The 21398-nt window shown below is 41.2% G+C and overlaps 1 protein-coding gene across 1 annotated transcript in view; it reads right to left on the bottom strand.

The window, feature by feature from the left end:
* ABCA12 (ATP binding cassette subfamily A member 12) overlaps positions 1-21398 on the bottom strand; it is a 542556-nt gene that overhangs the window by 223291 nt on the left and 297867 nt on the right. The window contains 4 exon segments of the mRNA XM_030210844.1: positions 2667-2853; positions 6431-6595; positions 7950-8105; positions 12536-12657. Coding sequence (XP_030066704.1) covers positions 2667-2853; positions 6431-6595; positions 7950-8105; positions 12536-12657 — 630 coding nt within the window.

The raw sequence follows: 21398 nt of genomic DNA, 5'->3' as shown, positions 1-21398 counted from the left end.
TCAGCCAAATTTAGGGGTGTGTGGATAGTGTTCTATAATTTTTGCAGCAAAAGAAAAATGCATCAAATTAAACTACTGCAGCTCAGAAATTTTGCAGACTAGAGGCTACAACAATTTTCTTACTAAAGTATGATAAATAAAGTCTGCCATGCTATTTTAATATAAATATCAATTTCAACTATTTATCTTGTCCGGTTCACATAAAAGTACACACATACTGGTTATCACACATATTTTTATACCTGGGGGATTTTTATGAGGCTTTTTATATGCATATGTTGGCATGTGTGCATAAAAACCCTTTATAAAAAGACCCTCCAAGGTTTCTATGTGACAAAGTGGGCTCAAAGTAGAGCATTAATGTATAGCATTAATAGGATATTCACAACATAATTTATGGTAAACATGCCAGAGCATGCTAATCAAGACGTGTGTTAATGCAAAACGTTAATCATACCAATGAAGTTGTAGTTAAGCTTGGAGCAGTAATGCATTAGCATTAACGTTTGCATTGTTTAACACAATCTGTGGTCATAGATAATGAGGTAATTTGTATGAATTTAGAACTCATTACTTTATCATGAATTGCACATCAATATGGATGCAAGTATTTTAATACCAATTTAGGTGGTTATTTTAGAAACTCTATTCCTGTTTTGGGCATCTGAAAACTAACATATTGCATGGACATCCAACTCTTCATTTAATAAATCCAGGAAATGGGCATCTAAAATTTCAGTATGTCCATATGACCAAGGGGGTGTGGCCTGGGAATGTTTGGGGTGGTGCTAGGGAGGGGCCAAAAGATGGACATCCTACTCCGATTGCAGAAAGGGAAGGGATGTCCATATTTAGACTTTCTTCTTGACAGGTCCGGGTTATAGAAAGGTGCTCCAATTAAGCAGTTTTCCACTGGATGGAATAAAGAAAGTCACAGAAGACATTTTTCTGTCATTGAGGCTCACAATAAAAAAAATTGCAAACAGCTACAGTGAGATTTAAACTTCAGATCTCTGGATTTCTACTCTAGTTCTTGGCAGGCTGCTCTAACCATTAGGCTAGTCTTACATACAGATGTCTGTGTGGATATTCCTATGCTGTCACAAAGATGGCCATGCCCCTTGTTTTCCCTAGTTCATAGTTTGGACCAGGGGTTCCCAAACTTGTCTTGGAGGAACCCCGGCCAGTCAGGTTTTCAGGATATCCACAATAAACATATATAAGAGATACATTTGCATACCAGTGAGGTATGTGGATGCTCATGCTGGATGTAGCCACTTGGACGTCCATTTCTCATATATTGTAGAATAGGCTGTATGTCAGCAGATCCTATTTTAAAATACATGAGAAATGGATGCGATATCTGACATACAGACTTGAACATTCATATTCTGATTTTGACATCCTTTTTAAAATTCTATGTATGGCGCCTATAAAGCTGGCACCAAAAAATTTCCACTTAAGCATAGTCTATAAACCATGCCTAAATTTAGGTGCAGTTTATAGAATACACCTAATAAGTTTTTAGAATACGTCTAGCGGCCATGCCTGCACCTAACTCTAGGGCATCCATTTACGCAGAGTAAAACTTGGTGTAAATATCTGCGCCTAAGACACGAAGCAGGTGTATTTTATAACCTGCACATAAATTTTCAGAATGCCATGAATTAGAATTTACGTGCTGCACTTTACAGAACACACTTAACAAGTTGTGCGTGTAAATTCTTTTTTTTTCTAAATATTTTTATTGATTCAAGGACAGAAACAGCATATAAGCAAGGTGAACTCAGTAGCAACCACAACAAAATCAGAATAGTAAAAAGCATCAACCAAGAACTCCATACCAACACCATAGTAGCACCCGGTCCCTGAACATATTTACAGAGAATCAGAGCCCCCGCCCCCCCAGAACCATAATACTCAAGGGCTCATACTCATCAGCAAATATTCTGATAAACAATAAACAGTGTCCTACTCTCCAGCATCAGATGCTGTGTACAATGGCATACCTATTCCAGATGTCCCTCTATTGGCGCTAAAAAATCAAAAAAAGAAAGCCACACGGAGTGTGGAGGAGCACTTAATCCCCACGAAAAAATAGGGAGAAAAGGAGGAGAGTGGGGGAAGATAGGCTCTTTCCAATCAATAGGGGAGACATATATTGGAATAAAATGTAATATTTATTATAACAGGTTGACTCAACACAGCCGTGTTTTGGCGCTGTAGCGCCTTCTTCAGGAGTCTTCCAACAATATATTAAGTACTTGAATGGTTTATACTCCAAGAGAAAACAAATCACGAAGGGCATGCAGTTCCTTCTCTTTCGGAGCAGTGGCAAGAATGCGTACAAGCGTGGCCGTAGTAACCAAAAACCTCTATTGGTGCTTCCCCAATTCTAATTAATGCCAAGTAGTGGCAATAATTGCTTAAGTGGCAATTATCGGCACTGTTTGACTTGTTAAGTAATTAAATTGCTCGTGCAAATCCAGAATATGATCGGATATCTTCAAGCAATTTCAGTCGCGTTATATAGAATCCGGGGGTTAATGTGGAATACTGCTTGAAGTAGCACTAAAAAAGTTTGAAAGAACCTTGAAAATGATGCTAGCACATTTTTTATTGTTCTGAACTCAACTTTTAAATCAGAAACTCTTTTAAATACTTACATATATTTAAGGGAATGCCATAGTTAATCATTTCCTCTTCTGTTATATTGGAAGAATCTGAACGTTCAGAAGCATTAGACAGGGCACTGCCGACCAATGGAAGCAGCATATTTTTTGAGCATGAATTCATTAGTACACTTTGCAAAGATGTTGGTACTATCTCAGTCAGTCTGGCATTATCCGCTGCCTACAATAGCAGAAATATTATAAAGAAACCTCTGTTTTTCAAGGAACTGGGTATTTAAGCAGATGAGCATAGAGACAGAACCTTTTGCTTCTTGGTGGCTGTTTCAAATCTAGCTTTGCTCAGTAGTGAACTAAAAATCGGAAGGGAGTTCAGTAAGATTTGTAAATTGATTCAGGGGCCCTTTTAAAGAGCAGCGGTAACACAGGCTTACCGCTCGCTCTTCTGGGACTACCGCTGGCCCAACAAGGCTGCCGGTGGTAGCCCCGCCCCGAGCATGCACCATTTCTGGGGGAAAAAGAAAACCCCCGGAAATGGCTTGCGTGGCGGTAACCCGGCAGTAATCGGGCATCACTGTGCGCTGCCTGGTTAGCACTGGGTTAGCACGGGAGCCCTTATTGCCATCTCAATGGGAGGCGGTAAGGGCTCCTCACCACATGGTCAAGCGGTAAAGAGTTCTCTTACCTCATAACCATGTGTGTCTGGGAATGTTTTACCCTCTGCGGTAAAAAGGGCCCTGGCACGCAGGAAAACGGTCGCTGCTGCTAGCGCAGAGCCCTTTTTCTGTAGTTTGATATAAGGACCCATTAGTGATATGCATAACAGGAAGTGGTGCAAAACAGCACGTAGCAATCATGATTCCAGAGAGCTAAATTACTAGCTCAGAACTCAGGTGCACATAGTTTATTTTCCACTGCCAATACAATTTCTTTATTCACAGACCTGTAGTATCAGGCACCGCAGATTAGTAAGGTACTACATATGCTAAACAGATAGTATTTTACTGCCTTTTAGTAACTACACTTGCATGTGTTCTATTATTTGTTGTTCTTCTCTTGCACACCACATTTCACATTCTGCAATTTTTCCTACCTGTCGCTCACAACCCTGCTCTGTTTTTCATCTGTTTTGCAATACGCTTACTCCTTTATTTACTAAACCATGCTAGCGGCTGCTGTGCACTAATGCTGACACAGCCCATTCACTTTGAATGGGCTGTGTCTGCATTACCGCGCAGCTTAGTAAACAGGGAGGGGGGGGGGGTTCGAAAATGGGCCAAAAGATAAATGCACAGAGCACAAAAACATCTAGCCAATAGCCATTTTCAAAAAAAGAAACATTTTTCTGTTTTGAAAATGGTTATATTCCCCAATTGAATTTTGGATGTTTTGAACAAAACGTCCAAAGTTGAACTTAGACATCATATCGAAAATGCCCCTCCAAATTTCCTACTTTTTGTATTATTGGCCACAAGCTAATTTTGTTATTAGTGTGTGGCCATTAAAACAGATTAATGCATGAGCCCTTACTGCTACCTATTATGTAGACAGTACGGGCTCACACACCATGCATGCACTGATCAGTTAATACACCACAATATAGCTGCACTAACCGATTAGCACAGAAGACATACCCCACTACAAAAAAAATAATTTTATTTTTTAATGCATGCGTAGCATGCACACATCCTGAAATTACTACAGGATGCCACAGCTTGCCCCGCGGTACGACATTTTTTGCTACAGTAAGCACACATTAGTACCACAGCTTTGTAAAAGGGTCCCTGAATGTGGGCTAATGAATGCACATCCCTACTCAATACTAAAGGTGAGCAAACTGGGATAAGACATTTCAACAAAAAATAGGGAAAGCGCTAACACTAGCTCAAAACAACAATCTTATGTATAATGGAAATATTGGACGAATATTGCCCTTGGTGTTTTAGACAAGGTAGATTAGGTCTCTACTAAAGTGGGTTGAGTAGTTAACACATGAATTAGTGTGCACTGTTAGAGCACAAGTGTGGTAACTCTTACCACGGTGGCATATAGGCACTCACTTATTAGTGTATTAACTGTATGCTGTGTTAGAGGGCAGGACCCGGGTGAGTTATGGGCAGAAAAGAGAAGCTCAAAGGTTGAGCTCTTTTCTGAGGTGGAGATGGTTGAGGAGGAGGATGGGTGTTAGCAGGCAGGGGGGTTGTGACTGAGGAAAGGTGGTTAGCGATATGAATTAGACAACAAGGATGGGGGAGGGCAAGAGGTATGGATAGAGTACCATTTTTGGCAGGCTGAAGCAGTTTGGGTGGTAAGGAAGGTGTGGGGCAGGAGAGTGTGAGGAGTTTCTCACCCTGCTCCTCCCTCCATTTGTTTGTAGTTGAGGATAGGAGAAAAGTGATTATGGGGTGGAAAGGGGGTTGGGTGTGGCGTTTGCAGTGGGCAGGGTAAGAATTAGCCTTGATCCCCAGATGTGGCCTAAGGCAGGCAGGGAAAGAGGTTATAAAGGGTAAGTGGGAGGGGGGCGGGGAAGGGGGTCCTAAAACTAGCAGATATCACTTCAGTGAGTGAAAGTTGGGGTTTGGTGCCGTCAGGAACATGCGGGGAATACAGGTGGCTAAACAGAGAGTTATTAAGAAACTACACTTTAATTAGTCACTGACTAGTTGAGGTGTAGAGTGCAGCGTGCAGCTATGGATGATTACAGTTGAAGGGTAAATGGTCCTTGGGGTGGAGAGTGTAAAGGGAAGGATTGGGAAGGCCAAACTAGGGTTGGGGCTTGAGTATTGATTCATGGTTGATATTTGCAAATAATGCTGCGATGTTAATAAAGCTGCAGCCAATATTTTGCCTCTAATAAATTCTTGGTTGTGTAGTGTTTTTGATGTGGTTGTGTGAGGGAGAGATGGACTGCACATTGCAGTTAGCGCATGATATTTACCATGCCCTGTCACTTAAGCAGTTAGAGTGAGTGCATTTATCATCTATTCAAGAAGAGGTGTTAAGTGCATTCAGCACTAATTGTGAATAGTCTAAATGTGTGGTAAAAATCTTTTCAATGCAGTAATAGCAGAGAACATGCTGGCACACCCTCTACAGGTACAGCACAGCCTTTGCACTTATTCCCCCCTGTTTACTAAAGCTTAGCTTGACTTGTCTGCAGCAGGGCCCATTTTATTTCTATGGGGCCTGCTGCAGATAAATTGAGCTAAGCTTTAGTAAACAACCCCCACTGTGCTTTAATATTCTCTGTTAAAGTGCGATATGTGCAAAAACTAAGGGGTCCTTTTACAAAGGCGTGTAAGGGCCTACGAACGTGCAATGCACGTCAAATCGGCATTACCGCCCGGCTAGAGCGTGCACATGGCGGTAATTCCGAGTTTGTCGTGTGCCGAAAAACCATGATGGGAGGCATTCTTGGGGGTAATCAACAGTTGGTGCAAGCTGGACGGTTACCATGTGGGTAACATGTGAGCCCTTACTGCTAAGTCAATGGGTGGCATCAAAGGCTCAGGCTGTAAATAGACATGCGCTGGTTTTAATTTTGCTGCTCGTCCATTTCCTGGCCCCCCCAAAAAAAACTTTTTTCCAGACACAATGGAGAAATGGTCCAGCGTGTGTCCAATTCACGTGCCCTTTACTGCACTTTTGTAAAAGGGCCCCTCTGTTCATTATTTCTCTATATTACCTGATAACCATATTCAAATGAGCTTTATTGATGTCGTCATGAATGAAAAGACTATCCTGGTTAGTTATGCTAGTTCATTAGAGTTCTTCCATTTGAAAGAACATGAAATACTTACTTTTGAATAAGCTAAATGTTCAATACCATTTATTAGGTTAATCAAGTTAACTACAGATTCATCCAAAAGCAGTTCATTTATTCTTTGATTCACTTCCTGATCCAGTAGCTTGATGTAGACAAGAATCATGTCAAATGTTTTTTGCCACTTTGTGGGCAACAACATCTAAGAGAGAGAAAAAGCAATAATTTTACAACATGTGGAAATGCAGAGGTGATTTTATTTTTTCAAGGTTTTATTTACAAAATAAATGCCAATGCAAGTATACAACAGAAGTAGAAAAGATAAATATTTTCTCAATGTACACCAATCATCTGCGTGTATATTTCTATAAGGCAATTCTACAACTGAGTGTCTCTAATTAGGCAGCGAAGGGTGGGTGGTGGCAGTCTATTCTATAAAGGAACTTAGGTGAGTCCGAAGCACAGCTCTCTATCTTGATTATGGCATTTGGGCATTTGTTTTTTCCCCCTTGTTCTACTTCCTTCTCATGGGAACAGCACATTTGGGCCCATCCATGACCTTCACAACATTCCCTATTCATGCCTTTTATGTCAATGTCCTCCTTTGAAATGGCAACAAGCAGGACTTAGACAGGTAAAATAGCTCTTGCCCTCGCTACAGCTTCTGCCTCTTCTACTCTTTGTATACTGATGATTAAATGTCACTCATTATGCTCTAAAACTGCAGTAATCCAGGACTTTATGTACCTGATGGAGACCTGGCTTAGAAGTGGAGAGAAGTCCTATTTTTTCCTCTGCTTTCCTCCAGGATTTTCTGTCTTTTCTGCTTTGAGAACCCCCAGGAGATGGGGAGGAGTGGCCATTATGTTTTCCCAATTTCTTACAGTCACGGAAGTATCTGTTATCTTTTTTTCTATACTCAGAGGCTATTATTGTTGAAATCAGTATTACCTTCCTGCTTTTACATTTTACTTTTCTATTGCCCTACCTCTCTAAATGCCTGATTATGGGACTTCTTCTGCCAGACTTAGCTGCACTACAGTTCAGTTTCCTAATCACTTAATATTGGGAGATTTTAATGTCCATATAGACAATCCAGATCATTTCATGGCAACCCAACTTGAACCCTTCTTAAAAAACTTGGGTCTTCTCATTTTAGGGGACTCATGCAAAATAATGCAATTATGGAATACGTTTGACAAAGACAGTAGTGGTTTTAGTACATTACAGTTGCCTCCAGGTATGAGGGAACCTAGGAACCTGTTTGATGTTTAAGGGACTTTACTGACCAGGTGGAAGAGAGAATATAATTATTAATAGGGCATGTAGACTGATCATCCAGTCTGAGTTTTTATTCCCGTCATTCTTGTTTGTATAGAATATTTTCACAGATATAAAAATTTAAAAGTCCACAGATCATTGGAAGTGTTCATCTCTTTTTTGTAAGGAGTATTTTATGCTTGTCAAGGCTGAGTGAGGGACCACCTACAGCTTTTATCTAATCCCTCTTTGCCAGGAAATACTGTAAGTCTCTATTCAATACATGGGATACATACCCGATAAGTAAACTTCAAAAGATCTACATGTTGTAGAAAAATGATAGCCATCAGGTACCCTTGTATAGTTGTTGTATTACAGAATTCCTGAAACTCCTCAGGAACTTTATTTTGATTATTATGACATTCAACTAGTTCATTGAACCATAAAATAATCTGTAACAGAGAGAACATTGTAAGAGTTACTAATGAGTTGAATTTCATGAAGCATGGATTCGTTTCATGCAATGGTCTTAGGGACATGGGGATTTACTACACATTCATTGCCTGTGACTTTAATTGGTGAAGTCTGTGCAACAAATGTGAACTCCTACACATATATCCAGATCTGTTTTACAATACTTGCTTGTTAAAGTACTATCATGTTTTTTCATTATCATATTACCCAAGATCCTTCTGTAAACTAAATGTATATTTTCTTATATATTTCCACTATTCATGATGTATTGTAAGCCACATTGAGCCTGCAAAGAGGTGGGAAAATGTGGGATACAAATGCAACAAATAAATAAATAACAAATGGCTAAAATAAAAGCAATTAGCCAGCATAACAGATTAACAATAATAAAGCATCAGCATACATGTTCAGATTAAGATTATACAAGAATTATTGCTATAACAAGTCATGGTCATCACAGGAGTAATACATAAGTTCAACTCTGAGAGAGGTTATTATGTAGTTGGTCTAGTAAAGGAGTCCATATTTTATTGTATTTAACAAGTGAGTTATATTTTTCAGCCGCAGCATATTCATATTTAGCTAATATACAGACAGAATTCCACCAAGTTAAATATGTTACTTTTTTAAGGTCTTTCCAACAAAAGAAAAGGGTTCTTGAGGCTTGATGTAACAATATATCTAATAGTTGTGCTTGATATTTGTCTAGTGGTGATTGTATCATTAGGGATCCAAATATGACTATATTATATGTTAAAACATCTTGGATATTCAAGGTAGATGATACTGTGTTCCATACAGAGTTCCAATAATCTTGAATAAATGAACAAGAATAAATAATATGTTTGAGATCTCCAACAATACATACATCAAAGCACAGAAGTTTGAAGGTTGACAACAAAATTCTAAACTTCCCCCTAATTCTATAATTCTATATATCTATCACATAAATTTGTGCGCACAATTTATAAAATAATAATTGGCTGTTAATTAGTGTTGAAACAAACAGGAGACCATCTACTGCAAAAGTAGAACAGAAAACCAAACAGCAGCAGTGATCCAAGGAAGGATGAACACTGCAAGAGTTTATCCAAATGTCAACTTTAGTGGAAACAGGACCCAACCTGGTCGTTTCAGAAAACCTTTCATTAGGGGTCTGTAATAAAAAGGATTTTAGAGATTGCTTTTCAACTCTATCTGCCTTGACCAACAAGTGCACTCAGGATCTGTATCTTTAATTAGAAGTAATTCTGTTTAACTTTGATTGTGTGAAAATAAGTTGGAATGTAGAAGATAAGACACCGCGCTAATTAATTTGGTATGCGAAGAGGAGGATGGCGCTTGTTTTCGAGTTCAGACTGGCCACCTGGACTTGGAAACATGTGACCACATTCCCACAGTATGGCTTGTTTACCTATTCTCAAGCACTCTGTAATTTTCCTTAGCTTTGAACATGAGTTCTAAGCCTTACAAAAAGGAGTTTCTTTCAGTGAAATTGGGAGCTCATCTGTGAGTAACATACGAACTGCACAATGACCATGTTTCCTGGTCAAAGAAACTCCTGACTTTCACTGTGAACAGGGCCCCCCAGCTGATGATAAGAGCCTGGATGATGTAAGGACCAGTGATGATTGTTTTATTGCTTCTTTTCCTGGTCTAGGAACTCTTAGCATTGCTTAGATGTAGAGACCAGTGATGTAATGATTGTTTATAGATAGGTATTGTTTCTTTTTTGTTACAAAGCATAATTATTGTATATATCTTAATCATTGTAGATTTTAGAACCTCTAATAAAGGTCTCATTTACCTAATACGAATCCAAAAGAATCCACAGTAATTACTGAGTAATCTGTGTTAATGAAGCAGGCTGTAAATCCATAGCAGTATACGGTCACACAGGTTTCCACAATGCTTCACAGATTCAAAGTATGTATTGCAATACCTGTGTTTAAAAGAAAACTGAGGTCCAATATCAAAAGTAAAAGAATGCAGTCAACAGCATCTGCATAGAAAAAGCTCTGGTTCAATTCCAAAAGTCAGTAACCACCAAGGGAATTGGACCAGAGCTTTTTCTATGCAGGTGCTGTTAGCTTCATTCATTTACTTTTGACATTGGACCTCATTTTTCTTTTAATCGCAGGTATTGCAGTACATGTTTTAAATCTGTGATGGCCCTTTTACTATGCCGCATAGACACGTATGTGAGTACTACGTGTGTCAGTTTTGAACTACTGCCCAGCTACTGTGTGGCCTGGGTGGTAATTTCATTTTCTACGCGTGCCCAGTACGCACCCTGGAAATTTTCTGGTGCGCGGCGCTAACCGGGCAGTAATCAACATTGTACGCACACTGACAATTTGCCTGGTTAATGCGTGAGACTTTACCACTAGGTCAATGGGTGGCAGTAAGGTCTCAGGCCCCAAATGCATGCGTGTCAATTTTTATTTTGACGCACGTCCATTTTTGGCTAAAAAAAAGGGCTTTTCTTCAGGTATGCTGAAAAATGGACCTGCGCGCGTCCAATACATGCATCTACACCAGCGCAGGCCACTTTTCGGTGTACTTTAGTAAAAGGACCCTTGAATGTATTGTGGAAACCTATGTGACCCCTGATGGAGGTTTTTCCGAAACTTGGCCAGGTTGGGTCCTGTTTCCATTAAGTTGACATTTGGATAAACTCTTGCTGTGTTTGTCCTTCTTTGGGTCGCTGCTGCTGTTTGGTTGTCTATTAAAAGCCAATTATTGACTTAAAATGGTGTTAACTGTTACTAATCATCACCAATTAGTAGTTGTGTGCCCAACTGCCCTTAATTGCTATTCTATCACTACTTCTAGTTGCTGGGGTGGTGGTGGTGGTGGATATGGGAGGGGCATGGGTGGGTCAGGAGTGTGCCTAGGATTTAAGTGTGCAGGTTATAGAATACCAGGAGTTACGTACTTAAATGCCAACAGTTAGGCATTAGCACTTATACCAGCTTTTGACATGTCTAAAATTAGGTGCAAAACTGAATGTACGCTAATATTCTATAATGCATGGTTCCAAAAACAGGGTCCAGTGGAAGGGTGGAAGATGAGGGACATTCCTACAATTTGTGAGTGCTGGCCTAGTGGTTAGAGCACCAGTCTTGCAATCCAGAGGTGGCCGGTTCAAATCCCACTGCTGCGCCTTGTGATCTTGGGCAAGTCTTGGGTGTGGAGGAGTGGCCTAGTGGTTAGGGTGATGGACTTTGGTCCTGAGGAACTGAGTTCGATTCCCACTTCAGGCACAGGCAGCACCTTGTGACTCTGGGCAAGTAACTTAACCCTCCATTGCCCATGTAAGCCGCATTGAGCCTGCCATGAGTGGGAAAGTGCGGGGTACAAATGTAAAAAAAAAAACCCTCCAATACCTCAGGTACAATCTTAGATTGTGAGCCCTCCTGGGACAGAGAAATATCCAGAGTACCTGAACGTAACTCACCTTGAGCTACTACTGAAAAAAGTGTGAGCAAAATCTAAATTAATAAATAATTAGAATATGGGGAGGCACAAGGATTTACATCAGGATTTAGTTGGTGTAAATCCCTGTACCTAAAATTAGGCATGGATCCTGGCTCTAAGCTCTGTTCTATATATGATGCCTAACTTTGGGCCCCTTTTACCAAGCTGCGGCAAAGGGGGGCCTGCGCTGGCATCGGTGCGTGTTTTTCACATACGCTGAGGCCCCCTTTTACCACAGCAGATAAAAGGGAAATCTCACTTTCTTATAGGAAATGATCGCAAGTAAAGCACAGCCATTTTGGGGGGAACCCTTACTGCCACTCGTTGAAGTGGCGGTAAGAGCTCCCATTCTAACCCGGCAGTAATTGGGCAGCACACGGCACTGCCCGATTATTGCCGGGTATACTCCAGCGCTATAAAAATAAAGACATTTTTGTAGTGCTGGAAATGCCAGTGCACTAGGGGTGGGAAGTACTGCCGGGCTACTGCGGAAGCTCGGCGGTACTTCCTGTATAGCAAGCGGTAAGCCCGCATTGGGCTTACTGCTGCTTAGTAAAATGAGACCTTTAACCACTGTTTATAGAATAGTGCTTAGCACGTTTTTTTGTTCGTGCTGATTTTTCAGTGCCATTTATAGAATTTGGGCCTGAGTGTGCATCATCCTGGTTCCTACATTTTGTGCTCTTTCTTGAATCTACCCTTTTATGTGTAAACAACCCAAGCGTTTTGGAGTAATCAGTAAAACTGGAATCATGTCATGTGATATTCTCAACAAATGGCATTGCCTCCCCATATTTTCTCCAATTTTTAAAATTTACTATTACGTATTCACTGGAAATGTATTTGCTGCTTTAAAGAAAGAAACTTTTCTTGTTCTCTATTCAGGTCACAACAGTCCAACTTAAGCAAGAAATCATGGTACTCTTACCTGGAATTTATCATCCGGGATGCTCACATTCATCATGGCCTGAATACTTTTATTAGACAATCCTAAGTTAAAGAGTTTCGCTTCAACTTGTTTGGGATTTCTGAAAAGCTGTTCAACTGTAGCTGTAGTAAAAAAAGAAAGAAATTCAATACAGCTATATATTTTTTTTTACCGTACACTTTCAAGCAAGCTAAAAAGGAAAGACAGAAATACAATGCAGTTATTTTTGTTCTACCTTACATTTTCAAGAAAGCTAAGTCACTGGACAAATTTTTCTGCAGAATGTCCTAGAAGAAACATGAAATAAATTTCAAATATCTCTATTCAGCTACATTGTACCTGTGAAACAGCATAAGGACATCCAACTCAGCATAAGGATGTCCAGGTCAATACATTGCTGGTGGTGCTGGTGTAAATACTGGCGTCCAACTTTGGGTGTGCGATTCTGCTCTAATTGCTGTTCTATAAATGGTGCTCAACTTGGAGCACCGTTTATAGAATATCGTTCTGTGCTGATTTTTCAGTGGGGGGAACCCCGGAAAAGCGGAGGACCGTATACCACTACGTCAGAGAATGCCAGGGGAAGGAGTAGTATGATCAGCAGAGCTCTTCAATAGAAAGACAGCAGGATGAGGAATGTAATGGAAAACAATCTTTATTCTTCAGGACCCAACACAGCGCTGTGTTTTGGCACAAAGCCTACATCAGGTCTGTGCTCGAAATCACTGGAGAATATATAAACACAATGTAATCACTGGAAAACAATCTTGAACACGATGTGATCCAGGAGCCGGGGTCAGCGTAGGAAAGCTGCTGCTGTTTGGTTGTCTCCAGTGATTTCAAGCACAGACCTCTGATGTAGGCTTTATGCCGAAACACAGTGCTGTGTCGGGTACTGAAGAATAAAGATTGTTTTCCATTACATTCCTCATCCTGCTGTCTTTCTATTGGAGAGCTCTGCTGAGCACTCTACTGCTCATTTTTCAGTGTCATTTATAGAATTTACCCCAAACAACTGAAGTGGAAGTTGAACCATGGTCCCCTCATAACTCAACCTTCTGCTCTAACCATTATGATGCTCCTCTACTGCACATAGAAGCCCTCTTAAGACGTGAATAAAAAAAAAAATTAGCACCCTGAACATCCATAGCTCCTGAAGCTGTCACAGATTCTGGTATCCCTTGCCAATTTCACATTCAGAGGAGAGAGGGAGATAGCAACCACTGGTGGTTTAAGGAGGTGACAACTGGAGCACATTTCTGTAATTTGGATGTGCCGAGTACCAGATCTAAATAAGATTGTACTTCTTTTTGGACATAGATGTTCCTTCCTTTCTAGAGTTTGACATCTATATTTTGGCCCCTCTCTAGTTCTGCCCAAAAAATGCCCAGACCATGCCACCTTGCTATAAGGATATGCTGCACTTTTAGATGTCCATATCCTGGCTTTATGAAATCAGGATTTGGACGTCCATGCAATATGGATGTCTAAATTCTAATTTTCAAATGACCAAAACACAAACAGAGCCTCTATATTAAGGGCCTTAGTCAATGCCACTGAATATAGCAATATACATGTACATCCAATTTCCATGTATAGAACAGCATTTTAAAAAGGACGTTCAAATTCAAATTGAAACGTCCAGGTCAGGATGTCTCAAGATCCACTAGTATTTTAGAACAGGATCTGCTGACATAGAGTATGTTCTAAAATATATTGAAAAGTTCACATATATGTGCTCATTACATATGGAATGAACATCTGTTTTAGAAAAATAAACCTCCAAAGTATCAAGGGGTCAAAATGGGGGTACATATATATTTATGTTGGGAAATGACCAAGAAAAGTTATACAACGGTTATGTTTGTCATTTTAGAAACAAAAATGTTTATTTTCCCTGAAGCTTTCCCTTGCCAGTTTGGTTTCAGAAGAAACATCGAGCACTAGGGACTTAAGGGGGTGGCCTCTTCTAATCCCTGTAGTGGATCTCTGCTCAACAGAACTTTCTGAAACCTAGATATCCTAGGTAGCAGCTGTAAATCCTGATGTTGATCTTTAGGACATAGACTTATTTTACAGGAATGTGGTCTACTTTTTGCTCCTGAACCCAAGTCCATCCTCTTGCTTGAAGATTCCTGAGCTCTCGATGTACCCAAACTTTATTAGTAATAATAAGCTTTTCATCCGGGCAAGTAACGACCCCTTGTAAATCCGTAATAGGATGCCCTATTCTGAAGAAACCCTCACTAGATCCTCACATCCCGCCTATTGACCAGTGTCAAACTTATGCTTTATTTTCAAATTACTGGAAAGCATAGTCTATATTCAGATGTCCTCTTTATTGACAAATCCTTGCTCTGCACCCCAGACAATCTGGTTTTAGAGCCCATTATAACACTGAACCAGTTCTGGCAGCCCTGCTAAATGAGATTTATTCCCATCTTGACAAACATAACATTATTCTTGTTGCTTCACTTGATCTTTCTGCAGCTCTTGATCTGGTCAACCACACATTATTACTATCTCACCTTTCGAAACTCAGCCTCTCTGACCCTGTCCTTGCATGGTTTGCTTCTTTTCTCTCAAATCGTTCTTATAGGGTTTATCATGGCAACATCCACTGCCTCCATTCATTCTTTGTCTTGCGGGGCCCACAGGTATCAGTTTGTCACCACTTCTTTTTCAATTTATTTAATGTCTTCTTGCTACACTTATCCAATCAACTGGTATTTCATTCCACGTTCTATGCTGATGACATTCTACTACTTTTTCCTACAAATTCATTTAATCCATCTATTGGCCACTTCAAGATTTCAAAACATAATTAGGTCTGAATAAACAAAAGACGGTGGCCTGCTGGTTCACTGGAGGTCTCTCTACACCTACTACTACTCTGAATCTTTTTGGTACCTCTATCTTACCGGTTGATTCCTTTCATATCGGGAATCACGTTATACTCTCAACTTACTTCTCTTTAAAGATATCTAATTTATGTAGACTGGGTTTTCTAGATCTTCGTCAATTACATCAGTCTGTTGATATTTGACCAAGACAAGTTCGCTCCCTTATTCTCTTCTTTATTAGTCAAGATGCTTAATTACTACAACATAGTATATCTGGGATGTTCTCATGAAAACCTGAAAAAACTACCATCCATAAAAAACACAGCCATTAACTTGTTATGCCATGCTTGGGAATACAATCATGTTTCTCCTCTGCTTCAAGAATACCATTGGCTCCCTATTTAACAGCGGATATTATTCAAACTACTCACGCTTACTTTTAAGGCTCATAGACTTGGTATTCCCCACTGCAACTGTTACAATTCCATACTCTCCTTCCCATCTTCTCCGTTCTATTAATGATTATTGCTTGGTTCTTCCGAGCCCTAAATCTGCCAGCTCAAATTTACCAGCCGTCATACGTTTTTCTTCACTACCCCTTTCTTTTGGAATTCACTTCCTCTTGCCATCCATGCCAAATTGTCCTTTAAAATTTTAAACCTGCTATAAAAACCTGGCTCTTTCATCAATCATTCAATTCCACCTGAGTTCTTACAAAGAGCGTTACATCAGATTCACAGTTTTTCCTCTATTTTCCCCCTCTCTCCCTTCCCTTTTGTTGCTTTCCTTATGTTATTCTGGTTAAGTTTGATTATCTTGGACTGTATGCAAGCCTCTTTCTTGTCTTCTATTGTAGTTCTTTTCCCACTTTTAATTAATTTTAGTTTTGTAAAACCGTTTAGATCTGCAAATTAGCTTAGGCAGTATAGCAAGTTTTATTAAACTATAAACTGTATCACACCTTATCAAATAAGCCCAAAGCAAGTTATCATTAAAATAATAATGCCATATCTCAAATTTACATATTTCCCATTACCATTCATCCCTGTCACTCAGGTGTTAATTCTTAATCTCATATGTCCTGATAAAAAAAAACCATGCTGTTAACTAGTTTTTATTGGCTGATGTTTCAGTTGATAGGCAGAAAAAAGCCATTCGTTCTCCTTCTGAAATGCGGAATAAATGTTAATTTTTAGTTCTGCCCTAGTCCCACCCAAAAGACATCCAGGCCCCACCAATTTATCATTTGCACATTATTCAATTTTGATTGATTGTATCCCAACGTTTATGCAAGATTAACCTTTAAGTGCTGGTTTATTGAAACACAAATGGTGTTTTCTAAACTAAGCTCCAGGAAGGAAATAGGAGCTCTATTCACCCCCATTTCCCCACCACCACCATCCTGCCCTCTCCCAGTATCCTCTCTTACCTTCTCCTCAGAGCAGCCATGGAGAATGAACAATAATTATATTTCAAAGGCTCAGCACAGAGCCTACTAACCCTCATACTCTGGAATGGCCTTACTATGCTCCACTCCTTCCTCTCACACATAAGAGAAGAAGGGGCAGAGCATCATATGGCCAATCTAGAGTGCAAGGGTTTGAAGGCCTTATATTGAACCTTAAACATATTTTCTGTTGCTGCCATTGCTCTGGTGTCGGACTGGATTGAGACATGGTTGCACTAGCAATACTCTGGAACCTATCAGACTTGGTGCCAAAAGCAGTTGCCTCTATTGTTTATGCCTATATATGGGCATGCATATAACTGCAGAATATTGGCTTACACACATATAGATTATGGGATAATAGCCCACAGCATTAAGCAGCTTATAAGCCGCTTCCAGCTGCAGGCTGACCTGACCCCAGGTATCAATGCTGGGGCAATGCACAATTTGATATCTGAGTATGTCACACTGACTTAGAAATTAACTGAGCACTGACTGGATGTTCCAGACTGGTGACCAGTTAACTTATGGCACTTACTTAGCCATTAGCAGACTGAATATCACGTAACCAACTAAGTTGCTGCTCCCCCTAACTCCGCCCTCGGCCCTCCTTATCCTATCCCTTATTTGTCCTGTTTGTAAGCTCTGTTGAGCAGGGGACTGTTTTTTACATGTGTAGTATAAAATGCTGTGTATGTCTATAGCGCACTACGAAATGATAAGTAATAGTAGTAGTAGTATTTGTAGACTGCCAGCCTCTCCTGCCCAGTTAAACCATTTTGAATATTGACCCCTTTATGTTTCGTCATGCCGCCCAAAGATATGCTTCAAAAGCTTTCGCAAAAACACAAGTAAATGAGAAAGAAGAAAATGAAACCTTGATAATCCATGGCTGATATGTTTTCATGATAGGCGGGGAAGAGAGATAATTAGTAATATTCTGAATAGATTCAAATGGGAATGCTTCAGGAAACCTGAAATATACATAAAACAAGAAAAAGAAATTGAATTGTAGATTTTCTTTTTACTTTAATGTCAATTTGATATTCTGCCTTCAAATAATAATCCTGAAGCAAATTACAATATAAATATAATACTTTAATAGAAAATATAAAACAAGAACAGTAGATTTCAACATCCTTTACAAAAGATTCCAATCAATTTACTAAGTGTAACATAGCAGACGTGAACTAGTTATGCATTTATCTGGCCAGATACAGTATAAGCAGTAGTTGTATAAACTTTCTCTGTATCATCCTGCCATAGGACTAGATTTACTAAAAAGTGCTACTGGACCTGATATTCAAAAGGCTTTAACTGAGCAGGAGAGGCTCCTGCCCATTAAACTCTGCTGAGCTGGCCATCTGCCATATTCAGCAGCACTTAAGAGAGTAGTGCCGCTGAATATTGCCTGTGACCACTGCGGTGGCAATGTGTTAGCAGTGATGATCAACCCTTTAACTGGTTAAGTAAGCACATAAAAAGGCTTTCCTAACATGGTCTGATAAGCTAACCAGGCACTTACCTGGATATTCTGTGCCAGAATCTGGACAGATCTGGAATTGAATATCAAAGCTTAATTCAGCCGACAGCTTGTCAGTGACTTCAAATCTGCTGACCAGGTGTTATTTACCACACTAGAAAAATGCCCATTTCTGAGCGCATGAAACTGGCGCTAGCAAGGGGCCCCTCCCTCCGTCCCTCCGAGCTACTTGCCTGTTTGGGGTTGGCGTTTGCTTCGCGTTTCAGCCCTCCGAGTGTTATAGCTCCGCCCTCGACGTCATGACGTTTTGACGTGAGGGCGGTGCAGACCCTCCCTCCGAGCTACTTGCGTTGTTTGGGGTTCACCGTTCGCCTCGCGTTTCGGCTCTCCGAGTGTTATAGCTCCGCCCTCGACGTCATGACGTTTTGACGCGAGGGCGGTGCAGGACACTCCAGGGCCACCAGATATCTCGGGCGCCTCAACTTCCGTGGAGGCTTCAGAAACGTTGGGGTTGCCTTTTATATAGAGAGATTTTCTGTTTTATACAGAGCAAAGAGGTTTGATGAACAGGAGATGGCGTGACATCACAAAGCTGAAGCTGGTCCACCCAAGGAGGATTTCATTCTCCCCAATGCAGCTGCTGCCATCTTGGTACACCCAAAACAATATAATTGATAGGGTGACAAGCTCAGCCTACTGGATTCAGGCCAGATAATGGGCCAAGCACGCTCCTGCATCTCCTGTTCATCAAACCTCCTTGATACAGAGGGACCTATCAAACATATAAATGACAAGTGACCGACTGTCCCGCAAATGCGCAGTAGAGACTTCTCTCTCTGTCCTGCCCTCGCGTCAAGATGTGATGACGTCAGAGGGTGGAAAAGAGAGGGAAACGGACACTGCCGCTGGAGCCTGGAGATGAAGGAACATCGCCGGCGCACCAACCTCCACCCCCCATCCCGATGTCGTCACCGCCGCTGCCCCCCTCCGTATCGGGCCTCCTGCACTGACATGACAGTGCCTCTCACCTCTGTGTGGAAGCGCTGCAGGCAGCAGCAGAGCGATCTGCTGCTGCCTGCAGTGCTTTCACACTGAGGTGAGAGGCGCTCTCATGTCAGTGCAGGGGGCCCGGCACAGAGGGGGGAGGGAGCGGCGATGAGGAGGGTAGCTGGACATGGGGGGAGGGCAGGGGGGAGAGAGGAGGGTTGCTGGACATGGAGGGAGGGCAGGGAGAAAGCTGGGTGGGGGGGGAGGCCAAGGGAAAGAGGAGGGTTGCTGGATATGGGGGGAGGGCAGGGGAGAGAGCAGGGTTGGTGGACGGGGGGAGGCCAAGGGAAAGAGGAGGGTGCTGGATATGGGGGGGAGGGCAGGGGAGAGAGGAGGGTCAGTAGATGGGGTGAGGCCAGGGGAGACAGGAGGGCTGCTGGACATGGGGGCGGGGAGGGCAGGGGAGAGAGCAGGGTTGCTGGACATGGATCGAAGGAAGGGAGGGCAGGGCAGGGGAGACAGGAAGGTTGCTGGACATGGGGGAAGGGCAGGGGAGAGAGGAGGGTTGCTGGACATGAGGGGAGAGCATGGGAGAGAGCAGGGTTGGTGGACGGGGGGGGAGGCCAAGGGAAAGAGGAAGGTTGCTGGATATGGGGGGAAGGCAGGGGAGAGAGGATGGTTGGTGGACGGGGGAGGCCAGGGGATACAGGAGGGCTGATGGACATGGGGGGGAGGGCAGGGGAGAGAGGAGGTTTGCTGGACATGGATGGATGGAGGTGAGAATTATTACATTTTGCAAAACACAAATCTCGCCCGTTTTAACGGGCTTAACGGCTAGTTTACTAATAATGTGCATTAAGTGAGTCTTTTACTAAAGCTTAGCTCAGTTATCTGCAGCAGGGCCCATTTTATTCCTATGGCACTGCTGCAGACAACTCGAGCTAAGCTTTAGTAAAGACCCCCTAACTGCATTAGAATGCACTAACATGTTAATGCTTTTTAGTAAATCTAGTCCATGGTGCCTTTTCCTTCCAATAGTAAGAGCCTCACTTGTCAGATGACAGTTGGTTTTAGGCACTTGAAAGCCTCATGAAAATGTCAGAAGCACTTTGTTTGGTGAGGATGCATACTGGATGTATCACTGAAACCATTGAAATATGGATCTTTTATAGGTGTGGTCTCAAACCATGGATAAAGCTATACTGTTAATCACTCCAATTAGGAAAAGTAGTCTCTTAAAGAAATGTCAAGTTTTAGTTTAAATTAGATGTTTTTTTTGCACAAATTTGGATCAGCTAGAGGTATTTACCACCCATCACAGAGCTGGCAATGGGACAACCATTGGGTGATGATAATTTTCAGTTACTGCCAAATTGTTCTAAATGAAAGTTGATAATCTCTGTGCCTTTTAACTATGCTAACCTTTATTCTGTATTTTATGCCTATAGGGCTAGATTCTATATATTGCGCCACAAAAATCGGCACAAAAAAAGCGCTATTCTATAAGCTGAGCTTAAAGTTAGGCGCAGTTTATAGAATAGCACTTATGCCCAGGAATCATACCTAATATTAGGCTCAGTCATTTGCACCAACTGAAACACGGTGCAAATGTAAGCACCTATATTAGGCGTGTATCCCTGTTATTCTATTACAACGTGTGTTCATTTTAGGAACACCCCCATTATTCCCATGACCCTCCCATTTCCGTGCCTCCTTTCTCAGATCACATGTAAATTTTAGGTTTGGATTAAATCTAATTAGTGCCAATAATTGCTTGTTAAAAAGCCAACTATTGGTGCTAATTAGCTTGCAAATCAATTAAATTGCACGTGTAAATTGGGCGACTTTTACAGAATAAGGGGGATATTGTTTAGAAACACAAGCAACCTGTTATGCAATACAACAGAACAAGACACAAAAAATGATTACCCGTTTATATTTAGGCCATCTGTAGCTAGGTCTCCCAAAAGAATTCATGAAGACTTTTAACAAGTTGTCACTATTGAATTTTCTGCTTCTTTTTGTGTGGATAAAAGATGCTTCCCTGATGTCTCTGACTGCACCTGCATTACTGGCTATGGTGTATTAATGCTAAGCTCAGCC

This window comes from Microcaecilia unicolor, chromosome 7, assembly GCF_901765095.1.
Source record: "Microcaecilia unicolor chromosome 7, aMicUni1.1, whole genome shotgun sequence".
Taxonomy (NCBI): domain Eukaryota; kingdom Metazoa; phylum Chordata; class Amphibia; order Gymnophiona; family Siphonopidae; genus Microcaecilia; species Microcaecilia unicolor.
Note: the sequence above shows the minus strand (reverse complement) of the source record. Positions and strands in the feature narration are given on the sequence as shown.